Source organism: Cnephaeus nilssonii (genome assembly GCF_951640355.1).
Source record: "Cnephaeus nilssonii genome assembly, chromosome: 15".
In the NCBI taxonomy this organism is placed as follows: Eukaryota; Metazoa; Chordata; class Mammalia; order Chiroptera; family Vespertilionidae; genus Cnephaeus; species Cnephaeus nilssonii.
The window spans coordinates 57,032,250-57,058,228 of NC_137086.1; the positions used below are offsets into that span (position 1 = coordinate 57,032,250).

At 47.2% G+C, this 25,979-nt stretch overlaps 1 protein-coding gene across 1 annotated transcript in view; it reads right to left on the reverse strand.

The window, feature by feature from the left end:
• MERTK (MER proto-oncogene, tyrosine kinase) overlaps window positions 1-24,864 on the reverse strand; it is a 108,676-nt gene extending 83,812 nt beyond the window's left edge. Inside the window, exons 1-2 of the mRNA XM_079791743.1 lie at window positions 24,701-24,864; window positions 409-814 (exon numbers count right to left, since the gene is read on the reverse strand). Of these exons, the coding sequence (XP_079647869.1) occupies window positions 409-814; window positions 24,701-24,779 (485 nt within the window). The 5' untranslated portion in view covers window positions 24,780-24,864. The remainder of the gene's footprint in view (window positions 1-408; window positions 815-24,700) is intronic.
• Window positions 24,865-25,979: the final 1,115 nt, after the last annotated feature.

The window sequence follows — 25,979 nt, forward strand, 5'->3', positions numbered from 1 at the left end:
CCCTCGACTGCACAGAAAACAAACCACAAAAATGTTCCCTTTGCCAGAAATCGCAGGTCACTAGGTCCGCGGGGCCTACCGGCCACAGGAGCACCAGCTCCCGTTTTGCTGAGAGCTGCCTCCCAGTCCTTGGGCCCTGAGGGCCGGTGCCCCCCTGGGATGCTTTGCCTGGGAGGGAGTACTGGGAGAGCTGTCACCCCTACACCAGACCTGAGAGCTAACTATATTCCAGTGGGGCTACGATCCATTGAAAGAGACCCACCATGCAGACTCTTGGGTATTAAACTACACCCGGAATGCACCTGTGGAGCTGCACAGGCAGAAAACAAGACTGTTTTGTATTGAGGAGGCACTTGCTTTTGAACCGTCACAGTGTAACATTTAACTAGGAAGAGGAAGAACACCTACCTGAAGGATGCGATCACTGCTGTAACTTCATCATCGGGGTAAAAGTGAGTAACTGCATGATGTGCCCCACGCAATTCCTTCCCATCCTTCCACCAAGAAATATGGGTGTCCTGGTACGTGTTAGGTATGCTGATGGAGCAATTGAACTTGACTTCATTGTGTTCAGATGGCATTATGTGGCCAACCGTGTGATTAAATGCAAGAGGCGGCAGGCGCTTGGACCTGGCCAACGTCGGGCTGGGAAGGGCTGCATTTCCTCCGCGGAGTCTTCTGGGCGGGGTTGGTGACACCCCCACCAAGGGCTGGGCCCCAGGGGAGAGAGGAAAGGAGGATGGCACAAGGTTAGCCAGGCCGATGATGGGGAAGGGCAGGCGGGGCGTGGTTTCTTCCCTCACCTCAGCGAGAGCTGCAAAACAGAAAAGTGATTTTTAGCCTTTTAAATACTGGTGTTGCCCTAGCAGGTTTGGCTCAGGGGATAGAGCGTTGGCCTGCGGAATGAAGGGTCTTGGGATCCATTCGGGTCAAGGGCACATGCCCGGGTTGTGGGTTCAATCCTCAGTTGGGGGGCATGCAGGAGGCAGCCGATCAATGACTCTCTCTCTCATCATTGATGTTTCTATCTCTCTCTCCCTCTCCCCTTCCTCTCTGAAATCCATAAAAATATATTAAAAAAACAAAATGTCAGGGTAACTTGTAACTTCCCCTTTTTTTGGACCCCTCAGGGCACAACCAAATGCCCTGGGCTCCAGGTCAGAGACCACAAATTCCTTCATTGTTATTGTTATCATGTTAATTGTTGACTATTAACTATCCTGTACCCACCTAAGTAAAAGAAGTATGTGTCTGTAGTTTTACTCTTTATACAATTCCAGAGGTTTCCCCACTTTGCTTTCTCCCACCTCTCTAGTCTATCACCAATGAATTTCATGTAACCCACCTACATCCCCTCCTTTGATTCTAATGTATAAAAATAGATGAAAAACCGCCATTCTTGGGAGCATTATCCCAATCTGTTGAGATTCTGTTTCCTGGCAATTGTTGACAGTTTGGCTCAAATAAACTCATAAAATTCTTTACAGTTTTGAATGTTTTTACGTTAACGTTACGCAATATTCTCCCCCCTGTGGGGTACGAGAAACTGTCCTCTACCCTCAAGGTTTTTCTGGCTGGACTAATAATCAAATAGACACAAGGCAAATTAATGAGACAATAATCAAATTTAACACATACATATGTATGGGAATCCCGCATACCTGAGAGAGTCAGAGACCCCACGTGTACGAGATTCAGAGACAGAAAGAGAACATGGGTATGTGAGGCCTCCTGAGCTAGGGACGAGGTGAGGTGCCTTGGGGGGTTCAAAGGGTCACTGCAGGGTGATAAGAAGAGCACATGTTTAGTAAATAGAAGTTTGTCCTGCCCTAGAGACAGGTTACAAAAGGCTATGGCTGATAACTTTTAAAAATATATATATTTTGTTGATTTTTTTACAGAGAGGAAGGGAGAGGGATAGAGAGCTAGAAACATCGATGAGAGAGAAACATCGATCAGCTGCCTCCTGCACACCCCCTACCGGGGATGTGCCACAACCAATGTACATGCCCTTGACCGGAATGGAACCTGGGACCTTTCAGTCCGAAGACCAATGCTCTATCCACTGAGCCAAACCGGTTTCAGCCGATAACTTCTTATTATGGGCAAGGCCCTAATTCAAGTTCTTCTAGGTAGTGTAGGGAGGGGCAGAAGTTTCCCTGGAGCCTAAAGGGGGCTAAAGTTGACTTTAGCAACAATCCACATACCACAGAGGCACTACTAGGAGTGCCTCCTTTTGAACCGCACACCCCATTGAAAGAGATTTTTTGTGACTCACTCCAAGTCCTTCATACCCAACTCAACAGCATGGCAGGAAGGGATGGCACCTGAGATCACTGTCTATCTGCCCAGTCACAAGAGTGTCCCACAAATCTGGCCAACAGCCTTGGGAGGCTGCTACTGGTCACAGAGACCCATCCCTGGGTGTGGAGGCGGGGATTTAAGTGTACTCATGCCACCAGCTACAGAATGACTTGGAGCTTCTAGCAAAATGCTTGCCAGCTGGAATGGATCTAGAAACATTTTCATTTAATCTGGCTCAAAAATATTTCTAAAAATATAGGCTCATAATAGTTGCACTTTTAGCCTCTGAAATGGCATTTTGGAGCATATGTTCTATGCTGGTTGCTATGTATTCAAACATGTTTACCACAATTCTGGTGAAACAGGCAGGTAGGCGACGCAGGCCTGACATTCTGTGGGTGGTGACCGGGGGTTTACCAAGGGCCCCATCCCTGCTCAAGGGCTGTGCCTCCTGTCACACTCAAGATGTCACACCCTCCTGGGCTTCTGAGTGCAGGTGTGCAGAGTAGGGTGGTCGCTGCTAGGGCTGTGCCAAATTCAGTGAATAAGAATGCACGACGCCAGACTGGACTTTGGGTGGTGGTGAACACACAATACAATATACAGATGATGTATTACAGAATTGTACACTTGAAACCTATCTAATTTCATTAACTAGTGTTACCCCATACATTCAATAAAAATTAAAAAACAAGAAAAAAATACAATTTAAAGAAAGAATGCATAGCAACAACTAAAACTTGTAATTCATATCACTAGCAAATAATTTCTAGCATAAGTATCCAGCTAATAAAGAGAAAAAAAAAGTACCCAGCTAAGCACTTATTTGGCTAATGGAGCTACTACAAGCAGGAGATGCGAGGGCAGAAGGAAGCCCCCGAGAATGTATTCTTCTGGCCTCCTCCCTGCCAAGTCCCTCAGGACTGCACACACGCCTCGACTGAAGGCCACAGCTCTGCTCACCGAGTCCTGTCCACACGCCTTTCTCCCACACCAGGTGCCCTCTCAGGGCTGCGGCACTGGGAATGCCCCAGGGTGAATGCCGGGTGGAGGAGAAGAGGTTTCACTGGAAGGAACCAAGAACACTCACTGCTGGTCCCTACATGGAGGTCTCAGTGGGGGGCAGGGCCCTCTGCATGTGTGGTGGGAGGCAATGGGGGTCAGCCTGGAGCGGTCAGCCTGACAGATGAGTGTGTGCTGCGGCTGCAGCGTCCATTTACCCCAGGGAGAGGAGGTCAGGGTGACTGGACCACCAGCAAGCCTGATGGAGTGTGGGCCTGTGCTCTCAGTAGGAGAAGGCAAGCCCAGTGCCTGGGTCCCAGCCAGCCCCCGTCTATCTCTGGTTTGAGGTGCTTTCTGCAGCAATGAATGCTCCTGCTATTTCCCTAAGCCACGTGCACTCTGTTCTCCCGGCTTCGAAGCCCTCCTGGCCCACCTCTGCCTCTTCCATTGACAAACCTATGTTTGCCAATTCACTGAGTTCCAGGGCCCTAGGGAGTGGGGGGCTTTCTCTAAATACCCATTTTTTATTTTTCTTTAAATATATGTCCCTTTTATAGAAGGCAAAAAGTAGAACGAGGAAAGCAAATGACACTTTCTTTGATTTGTTTAATTTATTTGAAAACATTTGACCTTTCTAATTATAAAGGTAACACAGTGTGTTGTGAAGAATTCAAATATAGGGTATCTCCCCCCCCCACCCCCCACAAATGTATACACAACAGACTAATGGACTGCAGCTAGCCTGACGCAGTCCTGGATCTGCTACAACATGGAATGGGAACTTTGGACCCTGGCTGTGCTTCTAGCTTTACTGAAACCCCACCTACACTTCTTCTAGGGCTGGACTCAGAGAAATGAGACTTTGGAAACCCAAGGATCTAATTCCATGGAAATAAATCACTCATTCTGTGCGACTCTCAGAAAATTCTTTCTCTCCAGATATCGTAAGGACTCTGCCCCCATCCCCCAGTGGGGAAAACGACACCCCGCTTTGTCCAGTAACAGTGGCAGGAGGATTGGAGCAGTGGTTGGCCAGCAGCTCTGCAGTTAGGGCCCCCAGCCCCTCACACTGAGACATGTCCTCAGGGGAAGAGCTTCAGCCTGTTCCCCTGCCAGGGTCACAGTCCCTCGTGGATGGAGATGATGGATGGCAGGACCCCAGCGCACTGTGCAGGTGCCGGCCGGCGTGGGAGCGAGTGTCTGGATCACCAGGGAGGTGTGTGTTAGACAAAGCACAGAGAACGGCAACACTGGAGCAGGGTAACTGCCGGCCAGAAGTGAGAGGAAAAAAATGTACTTCCAGCCTCCGGCCAAAGAATCCGGGCTCTGAGGAACCTGTCTAGGGCTGGCCTCCACACCCTCTCCTGGCATGAGTTCCCTCAGTTCCCCTGAAGACTCGGATCTCAGCCCAAGGAAGGTGCAGGAAGCGGCAGCTGCTGAAGGCATGGGGCCCGGAGTAGCAGGTGCCATGGCTGCGCCACGAGGACTCCTGGCCCTGGAGCCTGGGAAGATGGACAGTGCCCTCGGGTGTCCGATGCCCTCAGGCCGCTTTCCAGTCCTGAGAACTGAGTTGTGGGAGGAGGGCGGGACTGAAGCGCCCGCCTAAGGGGTCTCTGCCCTGCTCTTTCTCAGACAGCAAGGTAGGCAGAGGCAGGAGCCCAACTCTCTGAAGCTCAGCCCTAACATCAGTGGGGGAGACCAGGGAGAGGGATGCTGAGGGGCGCTGCAGGAGTGAGGGGTGTCTTTGAACTCCCAGGGGTTCTCTGCTTCACCGGTGGAGCATATGAGCATAGAGCAGGATGGCAGATGGGGGGATGGGCGCTGCCCCGTGCCCCAAGCTTCCTGCCTGCCAGGCTTTGCTGTCCAGCAGCCTGCAGTGAAGTAGAGAGGCCCCTTCTGGGGTGGATCAGTGTTTACAGAAAGGCTTGTGGCCTCTGGAATCCCATTTCTGTCTACACCCCAGCCCTAGGAGAGAGACAGTGCCTGGATCGGTGTCTGCCAGTTGCATCTTGTCCCTAGGGCCATTCCCCTGTCCCAGTTTAAGGACTCCTCCCCCAATCCCTCTGGCTGAAGCCAAACCCAGAACAAACTTTCTACTCGGTGTTGTTTCATTTTATGCAAAAGCCAAGAATTCTCCCCTGATAAAGAACAGCGACATTAATGTATGAGAGAAAACTTTCTAAAAACCTTCAACCCGAGATCACGTGACCTGAGGTGCCCAAGTGGTAGCTGGAGAGTTTAAGCTCAGCCACCTGGAGTGAGCTGGCCTGACAGGGGCCTCAGGGTAAAGGAGTGTGGGTTGCCTGTGCCTGAGTGGGCACCGCTACCTGTGGTGGCAGGGCTGCCAGTGAGGACCCAGTGGGATGCCTGCAGAGTGAAGACAGGGACAAAGCACGGTCCTGGCATCAGATTTCCCCCAGGAACCCAGCAGGCTCCGGGCTGCCAGATAAAAGAAAACACAGTATGCCCCAGTATGCTGGCATTTCAGATCCGTTATGACGGGGTGGGATGATATACTCAGTCAAATAAATCTAACTTAGTATCAGTTTGCAAAAATAGCCCTAGGGGTTCACTGTTGGCCCTCACAGGTTAGGGCAAGAGTGGGTCTGGGGGGCACCCAGGAACCACAGCACACCCATGAGGCCATCCCACCACTCTCTGAGTCCTCACCTGGAACCTGTGAAGTGCTGGGACCTCTGAGCCAACCCACTTGCCACATTGGCTTAAAAAAAAAGAGCAGAGTCCCACCTGGTCCCCTCACCAGGCCTCCTGCACACATGTCAGCAGTGGGAGCCCCAAGGGCCTCCAAGGGCTTTAGGAAGCCCCTCATCCTCCCCTTCAGCCTGAACCCCACTTTTTGGTGTGGGCATCTGACATTTTCGCGATAGAAGTGCTTTGCAAAGAAAGCTCCCCAAGCAGGCTGCAGTCCCCAGTCCTTTCTGCAACTCGAAGAGAGTTCCAGAACCTGACTGACACCCCACCGGGACCTCCAAGCTCTCAAACCAGCAGAACACCAGCATCTCCAGCGGAGGTTTTTAAAGCTCTGATCCTGGGCTTCACGCACAGCTGGAGTTCAGTGGCCAGCGGTGCAGCTGGCATCAGGCTTTTAGGAAATCTCTTCTAGTGATTCTATCATGCCGCCAGGACCAGCTCCCCTGCTCTAGGGAATAAATCAATCACCTTGGCTTGGGCATGCCTGAGGTCCGGCCGGAGAATCCCCATGCAGAACCAGGTTTGAACGCACACGGCTTAGGAGTGTGGGGAGTATAAGAACTTGGGTCAGCTGGGCAAGGAGCAGCCTCAGGTCAGCCCCACGGAGGCCAGAGGACCTTGTGCAAGTCACCTGTCCATCTGAGACTACGCCTCCTCATTATAAGGTCAGACAGGTGTCACCTACGTATGTTTCAGAGGTGAGAGCAGAAGTGTGCACATAGAACACTGTGCACGATGCTTGCTGTGCACAGACATGCAATAAATGGCAGTGACTATTTCAGAACGTGAAACACCCGATCGGTCTTATTTCAAAGGTGCCACTAGTCATGCATGGACTATCAATGCTGAACACATGGAACCGATTATGCCTTAGGCTATTCAGTCTTCAGTGAAACAGGAGTATGTGTTTACTTAAGCAAGGGCTTCCTTCTCCTTCCCCCCTGGCAGCACACCAAGCGTCAGAGAAAGGCTCTGACGGAACACTTTCTGGCCCGGGTCCTGAAGCAGCTTCCCCGTGGGAGTCTGCGGCTGGTTCTCCCCGAGGGCCAGGCATGGCCTTCCCAAGTCCCAGGAGCGACTCTCAGACTCTGAGTTTATTTCCTTCACAAACCACACCCAACACGTATCCCCTGGCTCACAAACACTTGAATTCCTAGTAATAAAAAGTCATTCTTTTAAAGAAATAGTATTTCCTTTTAAAATGTGACCATCTTGGGAAGACCAAACACCTTAGCAAGAATAGTCTGTCTTTCCTAAGTGACAGAAGGCAAAGAATTGCCTCTAAAAACAGATGAATTTTTTCCTATCCCTCCCACAAAAACACCAGACATCTATCTATACCAGTGATGGCGAACCTATGACACGTGGGTCAGCACTGACACGCGTAGCCATTTCTGATGACACGCGGCCGCATGCCGAGGATGAAACATTTGCTGCTCCTGAGGATGAAACATTTGTGAAATAATGTTTTTTCCTCAAAGTGACACACTACCCGAGTTATGCTCAGTTTTTTGGCGAAAGTTTGACACACCAAGCTCAAAAGGTTGCCCATCACTGATCTATACAATAGAGGAATATGCAAATTAGCTGGGATGCGGTAATATCACGACCGAACAGCAGGGACCTGAGGCTGCATGGTGCCTGGCTGGGGTGAGGGACCTCAGGCCGCGCCCCCCCACCCCATGGGGCTTGACAGGGGACCTGAGGCTGCGCCCCCCCCCCCCACCCCATGGGGCTTGACAGGGGACCTGAGGCTGCGCCCCCCCCCCCCCCGCCTGGAGGGGCTTGATGGGGGTGGGGCCAGCCTGGTCTGGGTCTCACCCAATAAGGGTGGGGCTGGCAGGGTCTGGGTCTCCTGCGCTTTCAAAGTGCGTGCGGGTGGTGGGCGGGGACTTGACTCTAGGTCCTGCAGCATGCCCTAGACTCTGACAGGAGGGAGATTTTCATAAACATTTTACTAATTTTCTTTCATCTCTGACACTTCTATTATAGAGAAAAGGCAAATAGCAATACTAAAATATTTCCTCTAATTAATTCCCTTTTAATGTGGACAAATTTTGTGCACCAGGCCACTAGTTTTATATAAAACAACATTCTTTTCAAAACCCTGAAAATTGGAGAGGAGGAAGACTGGCGAAGGACCTCGGAACCCAAGAACACCATAAAGATGAATTCCCTGAGTTTTCCTTTCGGGAAATGCTAATAGGCAGTGACCAAAAAACAAACATACAAACAAACCCAAGCAAGTCTGTTATCTCCAAGGGCCAGGAAAGGGGTAGCTCAACAAGACAGAAGACTTTCAGATCATAAACGGCTCTCCTCTTGGCCCACAATCTATGGCTCCATCCCGCTGAGGCCAGCAAAGGTCAAGTGGGGAGCCTGGACTTCACCCTCACCAGGCTGTGAAGGGGTGACAGCAGTTCCACTGGGTGGTATCAGAGAGGGCCAAGTGGAGAGCTGGGGCTTTCATCCCCACTGGCTGGTGTTAGTCAAGATCAAGTAGGGAGCTTGAACTTCCACACCCACCTGGCATGAGGCATCCTACCTTCTTGTCCTCCCTGGGGTGGTTATCAGAGGAGGCCTAGTCGAAGTCAGGGCTTTCCCCACTGCCCAGCGAGGGCATCCCTTCCCCTCCTCTGATGTCAGGGGAGGTCGGGTAGGGAACAGTCAGAAAGTAACGAGGCTCTCCTACACCTCCCAGCCAGGGAGGCAACAGTGGAGGCCTTGCAAGCAGCCAGAACTCCCACCCCATCTGTGACCAGCAGAGACGAGGATGCTCCCACATTCAGATGTCAATGGAGGCTGAGCTGGGACCTATTCTGCCTCCACCAGGCAGTAAGAGGCAGCATAACCTCCTTCCCTACCAGAGAAGGTCAGAGGAAACCAGATAAAATAAAAGACTTAAATAAGAGCCAAAGTCTTATAATACCCAAAATTTCTAGGTTTTAATAAAAAATTTTGTCTCAATGAACTATCAACACCAAGACAAAAGAGAGTTAGCTGAAAAAAGCTTTTTTGTTGTTGTTAATCCTCATCCAAGAATATTTTTCCCATTGATTTTTAGAGAGCGTGGAAGGAAGGGAGGGAGTGGGGAGGAGAGAGAGAGAGAGAGAGAGAGAGAGAGAGAGAGAGAGAGAGAGAGGAAGCCATTAACTGGGGTCGGGGGTCAAACCCGTAACCCAGATACTCGCCCTTGACTGGAAATCGAACCTACAACTCTTTGTTGGGCAGGCCAACACTCTTAACTACTGACCTACATCAGCCAGGGCTGAAAAAGTTTTTAAAGGAATTATAAAAATACTCCAACAAGCAATTATGAACATGAAATAGAGGGGCGGGGGGGGGGGGAATCTCAGCAAAGAAATAGAAGACATAAAAAGAACCAAATGGAAATTTTTGGAATGGAAAAATACAACAGTCAAAATAAAAAACAACTCAATGGGTGGGCTCAAAGCAGAATGGAGGGACAGAGGAAAGAGCAGTGAACTGAAAGAGAAAACATCAGAAAGTATCCGTTCTAAACAGCAGAAAGAAAAGAGACTGAAAAATAATGAACAGTGTCTGGGAGCAGTAGGACTATTATTAAAGACCTAACATTTGTATCATCTGAGTCCCTGAAGGAGAAGAGGGAGGGCAAGGCTAAAAAAGTACCTGAAGAAATGTTGGCTGAAAACTTTCCAAATCTGCTAAAAGATACACATCTACAGAATCAAACATCTGAGTGAACCCAAAGTAAGACAAACTCCAAAAATATCAATGCCAAGATACATCATAGCCAAACTGTTAACTACTAAATTCAAAAAAAGAAAAAAAGAAAGAAAAAAGGGGAAAAAAAAGGTATTTGAAAGCACATGGAGATGGAAAACTATGAGAATTTGTCATCAGAAGACTTAGGCTAAAGGAACTTCTCTAAAAAGAAAGGAAATAATGAAAGAAAGAAACTTGAGTCATTAGAAGGAAGGAAAAAAAACATAAAAATCAATAAAAAATATTGGTCAAGCCCTGGCCAGTGTGGCTTAGTTGGCTGGGAATTGAACCCGCAAATGTTAGGTGCACAGGGACTTGATTCCCAGTTAGGGCATATAAGCAGGTTGCAGGTTGGATCCCCAGTCAGGGCCCATTGATGAGTACGCCGAGACAACCAATCAACTAGTCTCATATCGATTTCTCTCCCTCGCTCTTTCTTTCTCTCTCGCCCTTCCCCCCCCTCCTTCTCCCTCTCTTCATCTCCCTTCCTCCCTCTCTCTCTCTCTCTCTCATCAATGACAAGCATATCCTTGGGTTAGGATTTAATAAATAATCATAAAAATAAATAAAATAAAATAAAATAAAATAAAAGGAGGTAGGGATTCTATATTTCATTTAAACTGCTAAAACATCAATACCTAATATTATAGGTAAATGATCAAGATATGCTTATTAAAAGACAGAGATTGGCAGACTAGAGTAAAAAATATGACCCAATTATCTGCTATTTATAAGCAATTCATTCCAAATATAATTATACTAGAGGCCTGGTGCACGAATTGGTGCATGGGTGGGGTCCGGCCAGCCCACCCCAATCAGGGCTGATTGGGCCGGGTCAGCCAGAGGGAGGGTCCGTGGGCTGTTGGCAGGCCAGCTGTGTCCCCTGGTTGAACAACTGGTCGAACTCCCGGTCAAGGGGACAATTTGTATATTAGCCTTTTGTTATATAAGATAGGCAAGTTGAACACAAAAGCATAGAAAAAGATATCATGTAACCATTCATGAAAGAAAGCAGGATGGTTATATTAATATCAGATAAAGCAGTTTCAAAGTAAAGAAAATTATCAGAGATAAAAAGCCATGTTACATAATGATAAAACAGTCACTCTACCAATAAGAAATAGCAGTTAAATGAATACAGCCAGCCCTCTGTATCTGAGGGTATCGTATCCATGGATTCAACCAACTGTGGACTAAAAACATTCAGGGAGCAAAAAAAGGTCCCTTGCTGCTGACACGTACTATGTAGTTAGACCTATGATGGTTGCATCAGTACTGAACACGTACAGACTATTTTTCTCATTATCCCCTAAATAATACAGTACAAGGAGTATTTGCATTGTGTTAGGTATTGCACGTAATACAGAGATGATTTAAGGTATATGGGATACCTGGCTGGTGTTGCTCAATGTTTGGAGCATTGGCTGCCCACCAAAGAGTCTTGATTCGATTCCAGGTCAAGAGCATGTACCTGGGTTGCAGGTTCACTTCCCACCCCATCAGGGTGTGTGCAGCCTATCGATGTTTCTCTCTCTCTCTCCCTTCCTCCTCACCTCCCTTCTATTCTCTCTAAAAAGAAGTGGAAAAAATATCCTCAGGTAAAGATTAAAAAGTAAAAATAAATAAAGTATAAGGGATGATGTGTGGAGATTATATGCAAATGCTACATCACTTAATATAAAGGACTTGAGCGTCCATGCATTTCAGCATACTAAGGGAGGGGGCAGTCCTAAAACCAATCCCCCATGGATACTATGGGATGACTATATGTGCCAGAGTAAAGAGATGCAAAACATGTGAAGCTGAAACTGATAGGATTGAACAGAGAAATAAAAAAAAAAAAATCAACGATTATAGTTGGAGACATCCAACATCTCTCTCTCAACAACTGATCAAAGACTGGGCAGAAAATAAGCAAGGACACTAATGCTAGTCCACACCCTCAGCTGATATCATCCTCAATGGTGAACACCTCAACGCTTTTCTTCGATGGCCAGGAGCAAGACAAGGATGTCCACTCTCACCACTCTTACTCAACCTAGTACTGGAAGTCCTAGCCAGAGCAATCAGGCAAGAGAAAGAAATAAAAGGCATCCACACTGGGAATGAAGAAATAAAAGTGTCACTTTTTGCAGATGACATAATTCTTTATATAGAAAACCTTAAAAACACCACCCCCAAAAAACTATTCGAAACTATAAATACAGTAAAGTTGTAGTTCATAAAATCAATTTAAAAAAATCCACTCCATTCCTATATACTAACATAAAATTTCAGAAAGTGAAAAAAAATCCTTTTGCAATTACAACAAAAAGAATAAAATATCTAGGAATAAACTTAAAAGATGTGAAGGACCTATACACTGGTTATTAAAAGAGATTGAAAAAGACAAAACAAGCTCTGCTGGTGTGGCTCAGTGGTTAAGCTTCGACCTATGAATCAGGAGGTCACGGTTCAATTCCCGGTCAGGGCATATGCCCAGGTTGTGGGTTTAATCCCCAATGTGGGGCGTGCAGGAGGCAGCCTAAAAATGAGTCTCTCTCATCATCGATGTTTCTATCTCTCTCTCCCTCTCCCTCTCCCTTACTCTCTGAAAGCAATGAAAAAATTGTTTAAAAAAAGACACAATAAAATGGAAAACTATTCTGTGTTCATGGATTAAAAGAATCCATATAATTAAAATGGCCATATTACCCAAGCAATATACAGATTTAATGCAATCCCCATCAAAATCCAAATGACATTTTTTAAATCCTCAGCTGATTGATTTTAGAAGAGAAGAAAGGAGAGGGAGGGAGGGAGGGAAAGAGAGAGACATTGATGTGTGAACGAAAAATATCCCTCAGTTGCCTCCAATATACTCCCTGACCTGGGTTTGAACCTGAAACCTAGGTATGTATCCTGACTGGGAATCAATTGGGCAACCTTTTTTGGTGCATGGGACGACAGTCAAACCAACTGAGCCACCGGCTAGAGCCCAAATGACATTTTTTAAAAAAATATATATTTTATTGATTTTTTTTACAGAGAGGAAGGGAGAGGGATAGAGAGCCAGAAACATCGATGAGAGAGAAACATCAATCAGCTGCCTCCTGCACACCCCCTACTGGGGATGTGCCCGCAACCAAGGTACATGCCCTTGACCGGAATCGAACCTGGGACCTTTCAGTCCGCAGGCTGACGCTCTATCCACTGAGCCAAACCGGTTTTGGCCATTTTTTAAAAATCATCAGATTTGTATGAAACAATGCAACACCCTGAATAGCCAAAGCACACCTGAGAAAAAAGAACAAACCCGGAGGAATCAAATTCCCTAACTTCAAACTATAATACAAAGCAGTGATAATCAAACAGCATTATATTGGCTGAAAAAAAACAGACACCCAGGCCAATAAAACAGAATTGAGAGCCCAGATATAAATCCACATGTTTATGGGCAAATAATGTTTTACAAAGGAGCCAAACACATATGATGGAGAAATGGAAGCCTCTTCAATAAATGGTACTGGGAAAACTGGAGAGCCACATGCAAAAAAATGAAACTAGACTACAGTTTGTCTCCATACACAAAAATTAACTCAAAGTGGATCAAAGACCTAAATATAAGAACTGAAACAATAAATTACATAGAAGAATACATAGGTACTAAACATATGGACCTTGGTCTTAGACAAGATTTGATGAACCTTGGTCTTAGACAAGATTTTATGACCTCAAAGGCAAGGGAAGATAAAGCAAGCAAAAATAAATGAATGGGACTATATCAAACTAAAAAACTTCTGCACAGCAAGAGAATCTGCCAACAAAACAAAATGGAAACCAACTGAATGGGAGAAGATATTTGAAGCTATTCCTAAAAAAACCCACAAACTACCAGAATTCCCCTACATGCTCTACTACTGAGCCATGCTGGCCAGGCGGGACTCACCTAATATGAAATAGATAATTTGAATACCCAGGAACTATTAAGGAAATTGAATTCATAATTTGAAGAACTCCACAAAACAGTTTCACTGGCAGGCAGAGGCAGTTAGGGGCGATCAGGAAGGCAGGCAGAGTTGTTAGGGGTGATCAGGCAGGCAGGCAGGTGAGTGATTAGGAACCAGCAGTCCTGGATTGCGAGAGGGAGGTCCAACTGCCAGTTTATGCCCCATCCTACAGGGGTTGGACCTAAACTGGCAGTCGGACATCTGCGAAGGGGTCCCAGATTGGAGAGGGTGCAGGTTGGGCCGAGAGACACCCCCTCCCCCGTGCATGAATTTCATGCTCTGGGCCTCTAGTAAATTTAATAAAAAGAAAAAAGCTAGCCTACATTTATGGAACATTCAATCCAACAACAGCAGAATACACATTTTTTTCTAAACACCAATGGGATATAAACCAAGATAAACTACATCCTGGAACATAAAGCAAATCTCAACAAATTTAAAATAATTAAAATCATACAGTTTATGTTCTCTGACCACAATGGAAATAATCAGATATTAAAAACAGTGATAACTGGAAATTCTCCAAATCCCTGCAAACTAAACTTCTAAATAATCTAAGGCTCAAATAGGAAGTGTCAAGAAAAATAAAAAAGTATACTGAACTGGGTGAAAATGAGGATACAATATATCTAAATTTGTGGGACACAGTTAACACAGTGCTAAGAGAAAAATTTGTTCAGTAATCTGAGCTCAGAACATGCAAAACAAACCCCAAGTAAGCATAAAAAATAAAAAAAATATATAAGAAATAAAAATTTATAGAGAAACTCATTGAAATAAAGAGCTGGTTGTTTGAAAAGATCAACAAAATTCTAGCAAGACTGACAAAGAAAAAATAGAAGACACAAATTATTAATGGTGGGAGTGAAATAGGGAATATCATTAAAAACTCTGTAGACATCAAAAGGAAAATAAATACTATGAACAACTCTATATACCAACTTGACAACAAAGAAGAAATAAACTAATTCCTAAAAAAACCCACAAACTACCAGAATTCACCTACATGCTCAACTACTGAGCCATGCTGGCCAGGAGGGACTCACCTAATATGAAATAGATAATTTGAATACCCAGGAACTATTAAGGAAATTGAATTCATAATTTGAAGAACTCCACAAAACAGTTTCACTGGAGAATTATACCAAAAGAAGAATTAACACAAATTCCACATAATCTCTTCCAGAAACTAGAAGAGGAGAGGGCATTTCCCAATCTATTTTTATAAAGCTACTTTGACCTGATACCAAAACTACACACAGTACAGTACAGATTAACAGGCTCCATGATTATAGATGCAAAAAATCCTTACCGAAACATCGGAAAATAGAATTTGGCAATATATAAAAAGAACCATATACCAGGATGGGTGCTGGGTGATAAGCCTGGGAGGGCCAGGAGGTGATGCCAATTTGGCCTCGGCATGCTTCACAAACCACCCTGAGGAGTATACCAGACCTGTTAGAATATTCTTGGGAAGAAATACCTGGAAGAAAGCCTTTTCTCCGCTGTGAATAACAAATTTGGCAACATACCAGGTATATTGAAGCTTAAAGTGTAAATAACCTACCACTCAGTATTTTTGCCCCTAACAACTTTCTCGGTCCACAGTGAGACACACAAGTAAATTCATGGCTATCTTGACTCAAGTAGTGGTATTGACACTCATATTTGTCATACTCATCAAGTTTTATATTTAAAATTTGTGCATTTTATTATAGCAAAATTAAACCTCTGTGAAGAAAGGATTAAAAAAGAAGACTGTTCATGGCAATACAAAAATTTAGAAAAATCGAAATGTCCAATAAGAGAGTGAGTAAACTATGGTATCTACACTAATAAAAGAGAAAGATGCAAATTGACCATACCGCTGTGATGCCCACCAGCCAATCAGGAGTGAGTATGCAAATTAACCCAACAATGATGGAGGGTTTATTTGCATACACTGGTGCAGAGCGAAGACTGAAGATGACTGAAGATTGAAGACTGAAGAGGCTTGGATTCTCTGCTGCAGCCGGAGTGGAGAAGCTGAGAAGCCCAGCCTTGCTGTGGCTGGAGCGAAGGCCTGGGTCCTGGGTGCTGGAGCAAACCGGTGCCAGCAGCCAGGGGAAGGAAGGCCTATTGCACGAATCTTCGTGCAATGGGCCTCTAGTAGTCACATAATTGCCTATGAAGATAAATCAACTAGGGCAACACTTTTCTGCCCAGATGAATCTAGCAAACTTAATACAGAGTGGAAAAGCAAGCTGAACAAAGCACACTATTACTGTAAAATTGTATAACCTGGGCATGGTAGCAGCTGCTAGTAGCCCCCTGAATGCACACACCCCTTTTCCTACAAATGGGACCTGATCTCACTCGGGACGGCAGCTTGTTTAGCTAACAACTTGATTTGCCCTCTTTCTTGCAGTTTGGAGGGCCAGGGAAATCTAAGCACAGGTCTGCAGCGTGGGGCTTCCTGTAAAGTTATCACCTTCTCGTGTTCTAAAAAGAACAGACTCGGTATGAAAAGGTTTGTCTTTTGTCCTTCCTGCTTCCTTCTACTTGGAATGCAAATGCAATGCCAGGAGAGGCAGCAGCCATTCTGAGGCAGTGAGCTCTAACGCCACACACTACAGATGGCAGAATAAAGAGCCAGGGAAGAGCCAGTCCCTAGCCACTTCCTGCAGCCTCGGTCCCAACCCCAGCCTGGCTGCCCTCAGACTGCTTGTCAAATGAGAGAAATACCTCTCTTTTGGTTTACTGAAGTGAGGATTTCTGTTACATGCAGCCAAGTGGAAACCCTAACCGATGTGGTGCAAAACAACTGCTAAGAGTGTTGCCAGTACAACTCTGTGTGGTCAAAGGATAAAGAGATGCCTGGGAATGAAACACTAATGTGGGGAAGTGGTTTTCTCTGGGGGAGGGGAGACAGGGTGTGAGAATGGAAAGGGGAGAAGGGGGATGTCACTGCTAACTGGTTTCTTATGCTGGTGGTGAGTACAGAGGTGACTTGCATTATCTTCCATATCCTCTAACGTATTCTAAATATTTTATAACAAGACTTGAATATAAAGGAAAAGAGTAGGTGAGAAAGACGAAATATAATGATAAAAAGAGAAAGCGAGGCTTTTATGTTTACTGGTTGGCCACCAGGTAACCATGGTGGGATCCCTCCCTGAGTGGCTCACATGAGAGACCTCAACCTTCCTGCCACCTGTCGGCCCAAAAATCATGAGGGCGCTTGGTTTGAGGAACCGTCCTGCCCTGCCGATGTCACTCTGGTCTAGGACTTGCCACCTTCCTTAGATAAATGTAACTCCCTTACTCCTACCCTCAGTGCCAGGTTCTGACGAAAAAAGGGGTAGAGGCTCCCCGCCCCTCAAGAATGAGATGCAACTGGATCTGTGGAGGGTAACGAGATGTGCACCCCAAACCCTGAGTCCACAGCTGACTTTCTCCTTATCCTCCCAGCTAACATCAAAACTGGGATGAGAATGTACATCTCTGTACTCCCAAACTCGTTATTTTTCTTAAAGGAATGCTTCCGATTTAATGCTAATCCTATTAAGCTTCCTTTTGTTTTATTTGCTCCAAACCTTTTTATTGATTTTTTTTTACTTATTAGAGATCAGCCTGCACTCTTCTCGTGAATGGACTGACACTTAACCACTGAGCAACACCGGCCAGTTTTTTAACAATTGAACTTAGAGAGAGGAAGGGAGAGGAATTGATTGGTATGTGCCCTCACTGGGGATAGAACCCACAACCTAGGTATGTGCCCTGACCAGGAATCAAACCCACCACCTTGGGGTGCACACTTGACACTCCAACCAACTGAGCCACTAGCCAGGGCTGCTCGAAAGACTTTTAAAGAACATTGTTTTCATCCACAAATGTGCAAATCACGTGACAGAGCTGTAAAAGGGCTTACAGGCTGGTTCCCCTTCCTGTATGGGGGCAGCCAGCCAGGGGCAAGTGGAAACCCGCCTACAGATGCAGCCGAACTGGGTGCCATGAATATGGATCAGCTGGCCGTGCGTGCAGTCAGCGGTCAGCCCTGGACAGAAAACAGCATTCAGTGAGTCTGGGTCCCTGTTCTAATATGCTCCTCCAAGACAGCCTGTTCTGACATGTAAAAAGAATCATTTTCCAAAACCATAAAGAGGCCAGTCTACTAGCAGCTTTAACAAGCCTGAAGGCTTAAAACGGCAAAACAATCCCTTCTCCCCCAAAACAAGGCTTCCCCTGTGTCTCACCAGAGGCCAGGCCGCAGCTAAGGCAAAGTCTAAGGTGTTTACCATTCCCAAATGTGGAGGTACCTGAACACCCCTCCCCCCAAAAAACGTATCTGTCCCATTTGCCTGATTGTCAGTGCCAACCTGAGACCTCAGTCCTGAGGATGGGTCCCTCCCAGGGGAGCCAGCACAGGCACCACCTGGGACCTTACCTTACTGGGGCCTTAGGTGGCTCAGCAGACGATAGGCAAGCACCTTTGAAAGGACCGACTAAGAAATACCCAAAAGACACCACTAATAACTGAGGACAAGAGCATAAAACCGCCCACGCACTGGGATATGAACTGGGCTTTCTCCAGAAGTCTCTCAAATATTCTTAGCTTTTGGTGTAACCATTTTCTTATAAGACCTTGTCCGAAAATAAAGTCAACATCTGTTTCTCTCTCTCCCTCCTTCATTTCCCCTTTTTCCTTCCCCATCCCTGTCACCCCAAGGCTCATGGAAAATCCGTTTTACCATTAAGTAAAGAAAGAGGCACTGATGGTGGATGAAATGGGCAAAAGGATGAAATAAAATGCTTTAGACTGATTGTAGGTTTCCCAGTGAAACGTTGAAGACATGATTACCCTTTTTTTTTTAATCTCTTTAAAACCTGGCACCTGCGCCGGGGCCACTGCATCCTGCTGTGAAAAGAGGCCCAGAGAGTGGGAATGACACAGTTACCAAGGAGGCTGTCCAGCTGCCCGGACTCACCAAAGCGGGAAGACCTGGGCCTTGGCTGCGGTCAAGACTCTTCCACCGTTCAACAGCCACCGTTCAACAGCCACAGTTCAGAAGAAGCCAACTCAGGCCTCCTCCAAGGGAGGAAGTGGAGGGTGGCAGGTCCCCTCAGTACTCGGGCCCAAGATCCTATGGGATTCCCAACCATTGCCTGCTGGACACAGGGGGGCCTGAACAAGGAAAGGATAAAGGCAGCAGGTTCCCTTCCTGCCAGGGGTCAGCAGATGTCCAGAGTGCGAGAGGCAGGGTCAGGGCTTCCCCAGGTACACCTGGAAGCCTGCTCACACCTGCCACCAACAGGAAGTATCCGGTCAGGAGAGCTTGTGGGCACACAACACACCAGGCACACACACACCAGGCAGGTACCCAGAGGCTGATGTAAGAAACAAAGCCACATTTTCCATCCACTGCAGCCAGAAGACTTCACTTGAAAAACCTGGTTTGGGCTGGTTAAAAAAAAGAATTATCTAGATGTTTACAGTCAAAAACCACACCCATGTTGGCAGAGTTGTGTGGGAGAGTAGAGCAGGAATTGGCCTTCATTTTTAACCTTGCAGAGAAGCACATGACAGGAAGCTATTCCTGGACGGAGTTAAGTCTGAATCCAGCAAGTGAAGGTAAGGGGGCGGCAGGGCAGGAGCGGTCAGGGCAGGCCAAGGGTGGGTCCCGCACCGGAACTACCGGGAAACCAAATCCTGAACAGCACAGCCAGGACTCAGAAGTCAGGACCCACACCCCACAGCCCAGCCCCACAGGGAACAGGGGGCGGTGCCCTCAGTTCTGCCCTCATAGTTCAAGGTGCAATTTAGGATACATTTCAATGAGAAAAGAACCTTCCCCCCACTCCACCAACACTGGCTGTCCAGGGAAAACAATTACCCCAAAATTTGAGCTCAGAATAATGGAAGAAGCCATTGGTAATAACGGTTAATATTTTTGGAGAACTTATTACATGCCATTAGCTCATTCCATCCTCCTCACAATTCCATGAAAAATTAAGAGTCCCCCTAACCAGAGAGAAAACAGGCTTCCAGGCAGGACTGACAGGTTTGCTGGCTACTCAGATCCTGAGCCAAGACCTTGTTAAGCACTTCATTCCAGGCCAAAGCCTTTTTTCCGTTTTTATAACCATTAACCTCCTGCTGAGATGCATATTAGCACAGCCTTGTGCTCTGGGTTAAGATGGAATGGGCCAAAGTTAAGGCACTTAAGGCCCCACCTGAGCACTGAGCAACCTGCTCCTGGGGAGGTGCTGTTAAATCTGTGTTTTCAACATTAAAACAGCAGCTTGTGACTTTTTCCCCAGTTGGAATAGTTGTGAGAATATAAAGTAGGCTAACATTGCTATATTAGTGATAATAGAATCCAAAAATCTATCTTCTTTAGATGGCCTAACATTTCTAGTAATGAAATTGCTTCGATATCACAGTGAAATTAACGGCGATTTTTTTCCATCAACCAAGACCCTCCCACACCCAAAAGGGCACAGGAGCTGCAACAACTGTGTTTCTGGAAAGTTAGTGATAGATCCTCCCTTCCCCCAACTGATGGACGGAGTATGAGGTAAACTCCACCTGCAGCCGGACATTCCTGAACACCTTATATGGACTGTACATTGAACCACCAATCAGCACCTGCCATATACCCTAAGCCCCCAATTCCTAAGTCCCTAGGTGCCTAATCATGTGCCTTACATGAAACCACCAATCAGCGTGTGCTGAGTGCCCTAAGCCCCGTCCCCTCCTTCCTCCCCTTAAAAGGCACTCTCACCCCGGCAAGCTCTCTCTCTCTCTCTCTCTCTCTCTCTTTCCCCTCTGGAAGGCGGCTGGCAGGGTGATCGCCAATAAAGCCTGTGTCCTGGTATCCCATGGTCTCCGGCCCTCTGTTTCATCTTTCAGTTAGGAGGGAGAGAGATAGGGAGGAGCACGTGTGAGCCACGGAGGCCTGGCCCTGGACATTACCCACAGTCATCCACTGAGCACCTGCGATGGACTAGGCGTCTACCATCCACCATCAGGTGGTGAGCAGTGTCATTAGGAAATTAAAAATGGAGAGAGAGAGAGAGAGAGAGAGAGAGAGAGAGAGAGAGAGAGAGAGAGAAGAAGGAGGAGGAGGAGGAGGAGGAGGAGGAGGAGGAGGAGGAGGAGGAGGAGGAGGAGAGGAAGAAGGGAGAGAGAGAGAGGTGCGACTGGCTGGGGAGGAGGGAGTGAGGGAAGGCCTCTTCAGCACAACCTCTGAGCTGAAACCTAAACCAGAAGGAGCCAGCAAGCAGAGATCACGGGAAAGATTCGGCCAGAGGGCAGGCATGTCCACTGCAGAAGCCCTAGGAAGGAGACACTGGGACCGAAGCATCCTGAACAGGAGGGAGTAACTGAACAAGAGTCCACAGGAGTGAGAGTCCTTGCAAACCCTGGGAAGGAGTGAAAAGCCCCCTGAGAATTCTAAACAAGGGCCAACACAGCCAGACTCATCTTCAAATCTCATTCTGGCTATTATATGGGAAGTGGCTGCTACTCTTTGCAGGTGACGAGGGACCTGTTTACACCAAGGCCCTGGCTCAGCTTGTCCAGCTGGCAGCAGGTTCCCTATTCACAGGCATGGAAAGAGTCAACCTGTTCAGAACCAACTGCGGCTACTAACTCACTGGCCTTGCTCCTAGGATTATCTGGAAATTATTTCTAAAAATATGACGGAAGCTCAGCTGGTGTGGCTCAGTGGTTGAGCGTCAACCTATGAACCAGGAGGTCACGGTTCGATTCCTGGTCAGGGCACATGCCGGGTTGGGGGCTCGATTCCCAGTGTGGGGCGTGCAGGAGGCAACCGATCAATGATTCTCTCTCATCATTGATGTTTCTATCGCTCTCTCCCTCTCCCTTCCTCTCTGAAATCAATAAAAATATTATAAATAAATAAATAAATAAATAAATAAAAATACGATAGAAAAACATAGTTATTGTTAATATAAAAAATGTGTTCCATTCAGCACTTTAAGAAAGTGGCTCAGGCCCTGACCAGTGTGGCTCAATTGGTTGTGGTGTTGTCTCGTACACCAAAAAGTGGCGGGTTCGATTCCCATTCAGGGCATATTTCCAGGTTTCATGTTCAATCCCCTGGTCAGGGCATGTGAGGGAGGCAACTGATTGATGTTTCTGTTTCACTGGCTCTCTCAAAATCAATTTTTAAAAAGTGGATCAGAATAATTTTCTATAAATTATTTATTTGTGACATATGCACTGCTTACTTCCAAAAAACATTTGAAGCTGTTGTTATGCAGACCAAAAGCAATAGGACAAATTAAAATTCTCCCTGGGAAAATCTTGACTATATAATGTATGTCACAGCATCAGTGTGGAAGGTTAACACTACAATTTAAGAGGTTTTAAAGCCCAATTTGTTCTAAAGGTTGGGTTTAGCTGCATACACAGCCTTGTCATGGGCCAGGTCCCGGATACGCCCTCACTGTTACCCACTTTTATTTCTCCTCTATCCTCTCCCAGGACCCAAGAGCCCTGGTTTGGGTGGTTTTGCTGCTCACTAGTGCCCTTACTAGAGACTCTCAGGCAGGAAGGACTGAAATGCCCCTGGGTCAGTAGTTTCACTTCTGTCTCTCTGTAGCTGGGAGGGATGGTATTTGTCTGTATGGGGGTGGGAGGATTCCTGGATTAAAGTGATGGGTAGGTGTTCATTACCCATTCTTCTACAGCAGGCGTCCTCAAACTACGGCCCATGGGCCACATGCGGGTGTTTTTGCCGTTTTGTTTTTTTATTTCAAAATAAGATATGTGCAGTGTGCATAGGAATTTGTTCATAGTTTTGTTTTTTTTTAACTATAGTCCGGCCCTCCAACAGTCTGAGGCACAGTGAACTGGCCCCCTGTTTAAAAAGTTTGAGGACCCCTGTTCTACAGTGTAGAACCTATACCTACACACACAGTCCACCGGTCTCCTGTCTCGGTACACAAACCACTTGGATCCACAACGCGCAATATGAAAATCTTAAAACTAGACTGAGACTCTAATTTCCATTTTTAATCTCTTTGCACAGCACTCTAACTTCTGCTCGAATTCTGCCAGTGAGAATCCCACCCTTTAAGCTTTTCACAGGTAAGCTCCCAACACTATCAGACATCTCCCAGGTAAATTCAAGAAAAGCAAAGGGTAGAACAAGAAAAATTGGAGACATTTTTCATTCTTCCTACTCGGTTGATTTTTTTTTTTTTTTAAGATTCCTTTTTAAAAATATATATATTGAGGAAGAGAGAGGGAGAGAAACATCAATGATGAAAGAGAATCCTTGATTGGCTGCCTCTAGCAAGTCCCCCTCACCCCTTACTGGGGATCCAGCCTGCAACCCAAGCATGTGCCCTGACCAGGAATACCCTGGTTCATAGGTGACGCTAAACCCATGCCAGTCGGCCACTACTGGATGGATTTTAGCAGTCCTTGCATGTTTATCTGACTAAAGCTGATTGTCAACTACAAACATTTTTTATTACAGCTTTTTTAAAATTTAGAAAAAGAAAAACACTATTTTTTAATATCTGACACCAAAACTATTTTTCACATACTTTTCACCATATTCATTACCTCCAAGACTATTTATGGCCAGCCCTCACTAGCAGAAAAATATAACAGATTGGCGGATTATGAAAAATGAGTCTGGCAGAAATGCTGAGGAATTTTTGAGGGTTTGGGGGTAGAGAACAGGCATGTTTTAGTTCTTTGATGTTTGTTTCAAATTGCCCCAAATTATAAAGTGCTTCTATGTAATTGAATGTGCAAAAGGAGGCACTGCTTAAGAATTTTTCATTTGACCACCTGAGCTTTCACACACACAAAAAAAAACCTCAAAAGGAAAAGTTTTAAGTAAATTGCTTAACTGTAACTCGGTATTCTTAAAAAAACAGCAACACACCTTTTACTCTAATAGGTGAAAACTTCTCAGCCGTATTCATGGTAAAACAAACAAATACCACCGAACAAACAAACCTACAGGCTGGATGAAAACAGTTTAGCCAAGGAAAAATGCCTGGGATGTGTTTATTTAGCATACCCTTCTTCCTCACCCCCCACCCCCCTCCCAATTTCTATGCCTTTTTGTAGGGCCTGGTTAAGTTTCTCCCTGGTTCCAGGAGTGGATCAGCAACCAGCCTTCTAACCTGCTTACCCCTCACCCGTGGACCAGCTATGTATGGGTGCAGAACAGGCCCCGCAGACCGGCCAGTGCTCATCCGGCCAGCGTCCACACTGGAATACCTGTGCACACACCTGGCAGAGCTGGGAGAAACCTACTCGCTGTCCAAGCACTGGCGCCCCTCTTCCACGCACAGGGGTAGGGAATGCTCCCCTTTCTCCTGGCCCCGCACCGCCACGGGGTGTCGTGCAGAGGGGTGCTAGTATTGCCCATGAGGGCCCAGTGGGAGCAGCCTGAGTGCCAACCATCCCAGGTCCCGCCTTAGTCCACGCGCCCCAACAGCGACCCCAACTCCGCAGCCCGCGCGTTAGTGGGCACGAGTCCCTCGGGATGTGGGTGTGCGGTCACCAGAGCTCCTGCCAGAGCGGGTCCAGCGCGGTCCTCTGGGCGGAAAACTTGGGGAACTCACAGCACAGAGCATGACCTCCTCCCGGAGGAAAGGGGTACCCCCCGCCAGTTCCACTGGACGTGTCTACACGGCTCATCCAGGCGCCCTGACTCTGGGCTAGTGCGAGACCTGCTCTCTGCTCCGCGTACCAGCCCTTAGTGGGGGGGCTGGGGGAGTGGGTGTTTGCAAACCTGCCCAGCAGGGGTCGCACCCCTACCCGGCCCCGGACCTCCCGCCGCCCCTCGCCCCCTCCGGAACTCCAAACATCGACCTCCTCCCCAACCCTCGCGTTCCCCAGCTTCACCTGCCCCCTCCCCCAGTCCCCGGACCCGCGTCCCCTCTCCCAGACCCCGGTCCCGTGCATTCACCCCTTCTCGGAAGCCCAGGGACGAAGAGCCAAGACAGCAGCAGCAGCGGCGGCAGCAGCAGCAGCGGGGCCCGCCCCATTCCCGGGCCGCGGGTCTGGAAATTCTTTTCAACCCGCGGGCGGCGCAGCCAGCGGAGCAACACAGTCCGGCGCCCGGCAGCGGGCGCCCGGAATGGAGCTGGGAGGCGCGGGACTCTGGAAGGGGAGGTCCCAGAGCCGAGAGGAAGGGAGGGAGAACGAGTGGGGCGGGAAAGGAGGCACTTCGCGGGGAGGAGCGGCCAAGGCGGGGCGGACAGAGGGACCAGTTTCCCTGGGGCCCCGGCCAAAGGTGCAGGGCCGCCGGGCTTGAGGACACAGCATCCCTCCAGGAAGGCGGAGCGGGATGCTCCTGGAGGGATGAGCATCAAGGAAAGGCACAGAGCAGGAGTGCAAAGAGGCAGGTCCTGACTTCACGTTATGTAGCTTCCTGCAGGCTGGTTTGACTCTGATGCAAAAGTACCCTCATTGCAAACTCTGTATTGTCCACTGCACTTATAGAGCCTGGCCCATAGGAAGCACTCAATATATACCTGTTAAAGGAGCCAGTGAATGAATTCTTCTTATTCCCAGCTACAAACTTGATGAGATCCCAATCAAATTCCAAGGAAACCTGGTCAAATGATTTAAAATTCATACATACTAAAATTTAGAATATGTGTATTTTTAAAAAATATATTTTACTAGAGGCCCAGTGCAAGAAATTCGTGCATGGGGGTGTGTGTCCCTCAGCCCAGCCTGCATCCTCTCCAATCTGGGACCCCTCGAGGGAGGGCAGTCAGACATCCCTCTCACAATCCAGGACTGCTGGCTCCCAACTGCTCGCCTGTCTGCCTTCCTGATTGCCCCTAACCGCCTCTGCCTGCCAGACTGATCACCCCCTAACCACTCCCCTGCCAGCCTGATGCCTGAAAGGTGCGCAGACAGATGCTCTATCCACTGAACCAAACCAGTTAGGGCATGTATCTGGGATTTATTTATCTTCTATAATTGAAACTTTGTAGCCTTGAGCAGAGCCAAGCCTCCTGCTTGCTCCACGGCCTCAGCCATTTTTGTTGGGATTTATTTATCTTCTATAATTGAAACTTTGTAGCCTTAAGTGGAGGCCAATGCAGGCCAGGGCTTCGGAAACTTGGCTTCTTCATTGCCAGGGGCAACTCAAGCCTCCTGCTCTCTCCGTGGCCACAGCCATCTTGTTTGGGTTAATTTGCATACTTGCTCCTGATTGGCTGGTGGGCGTGGCT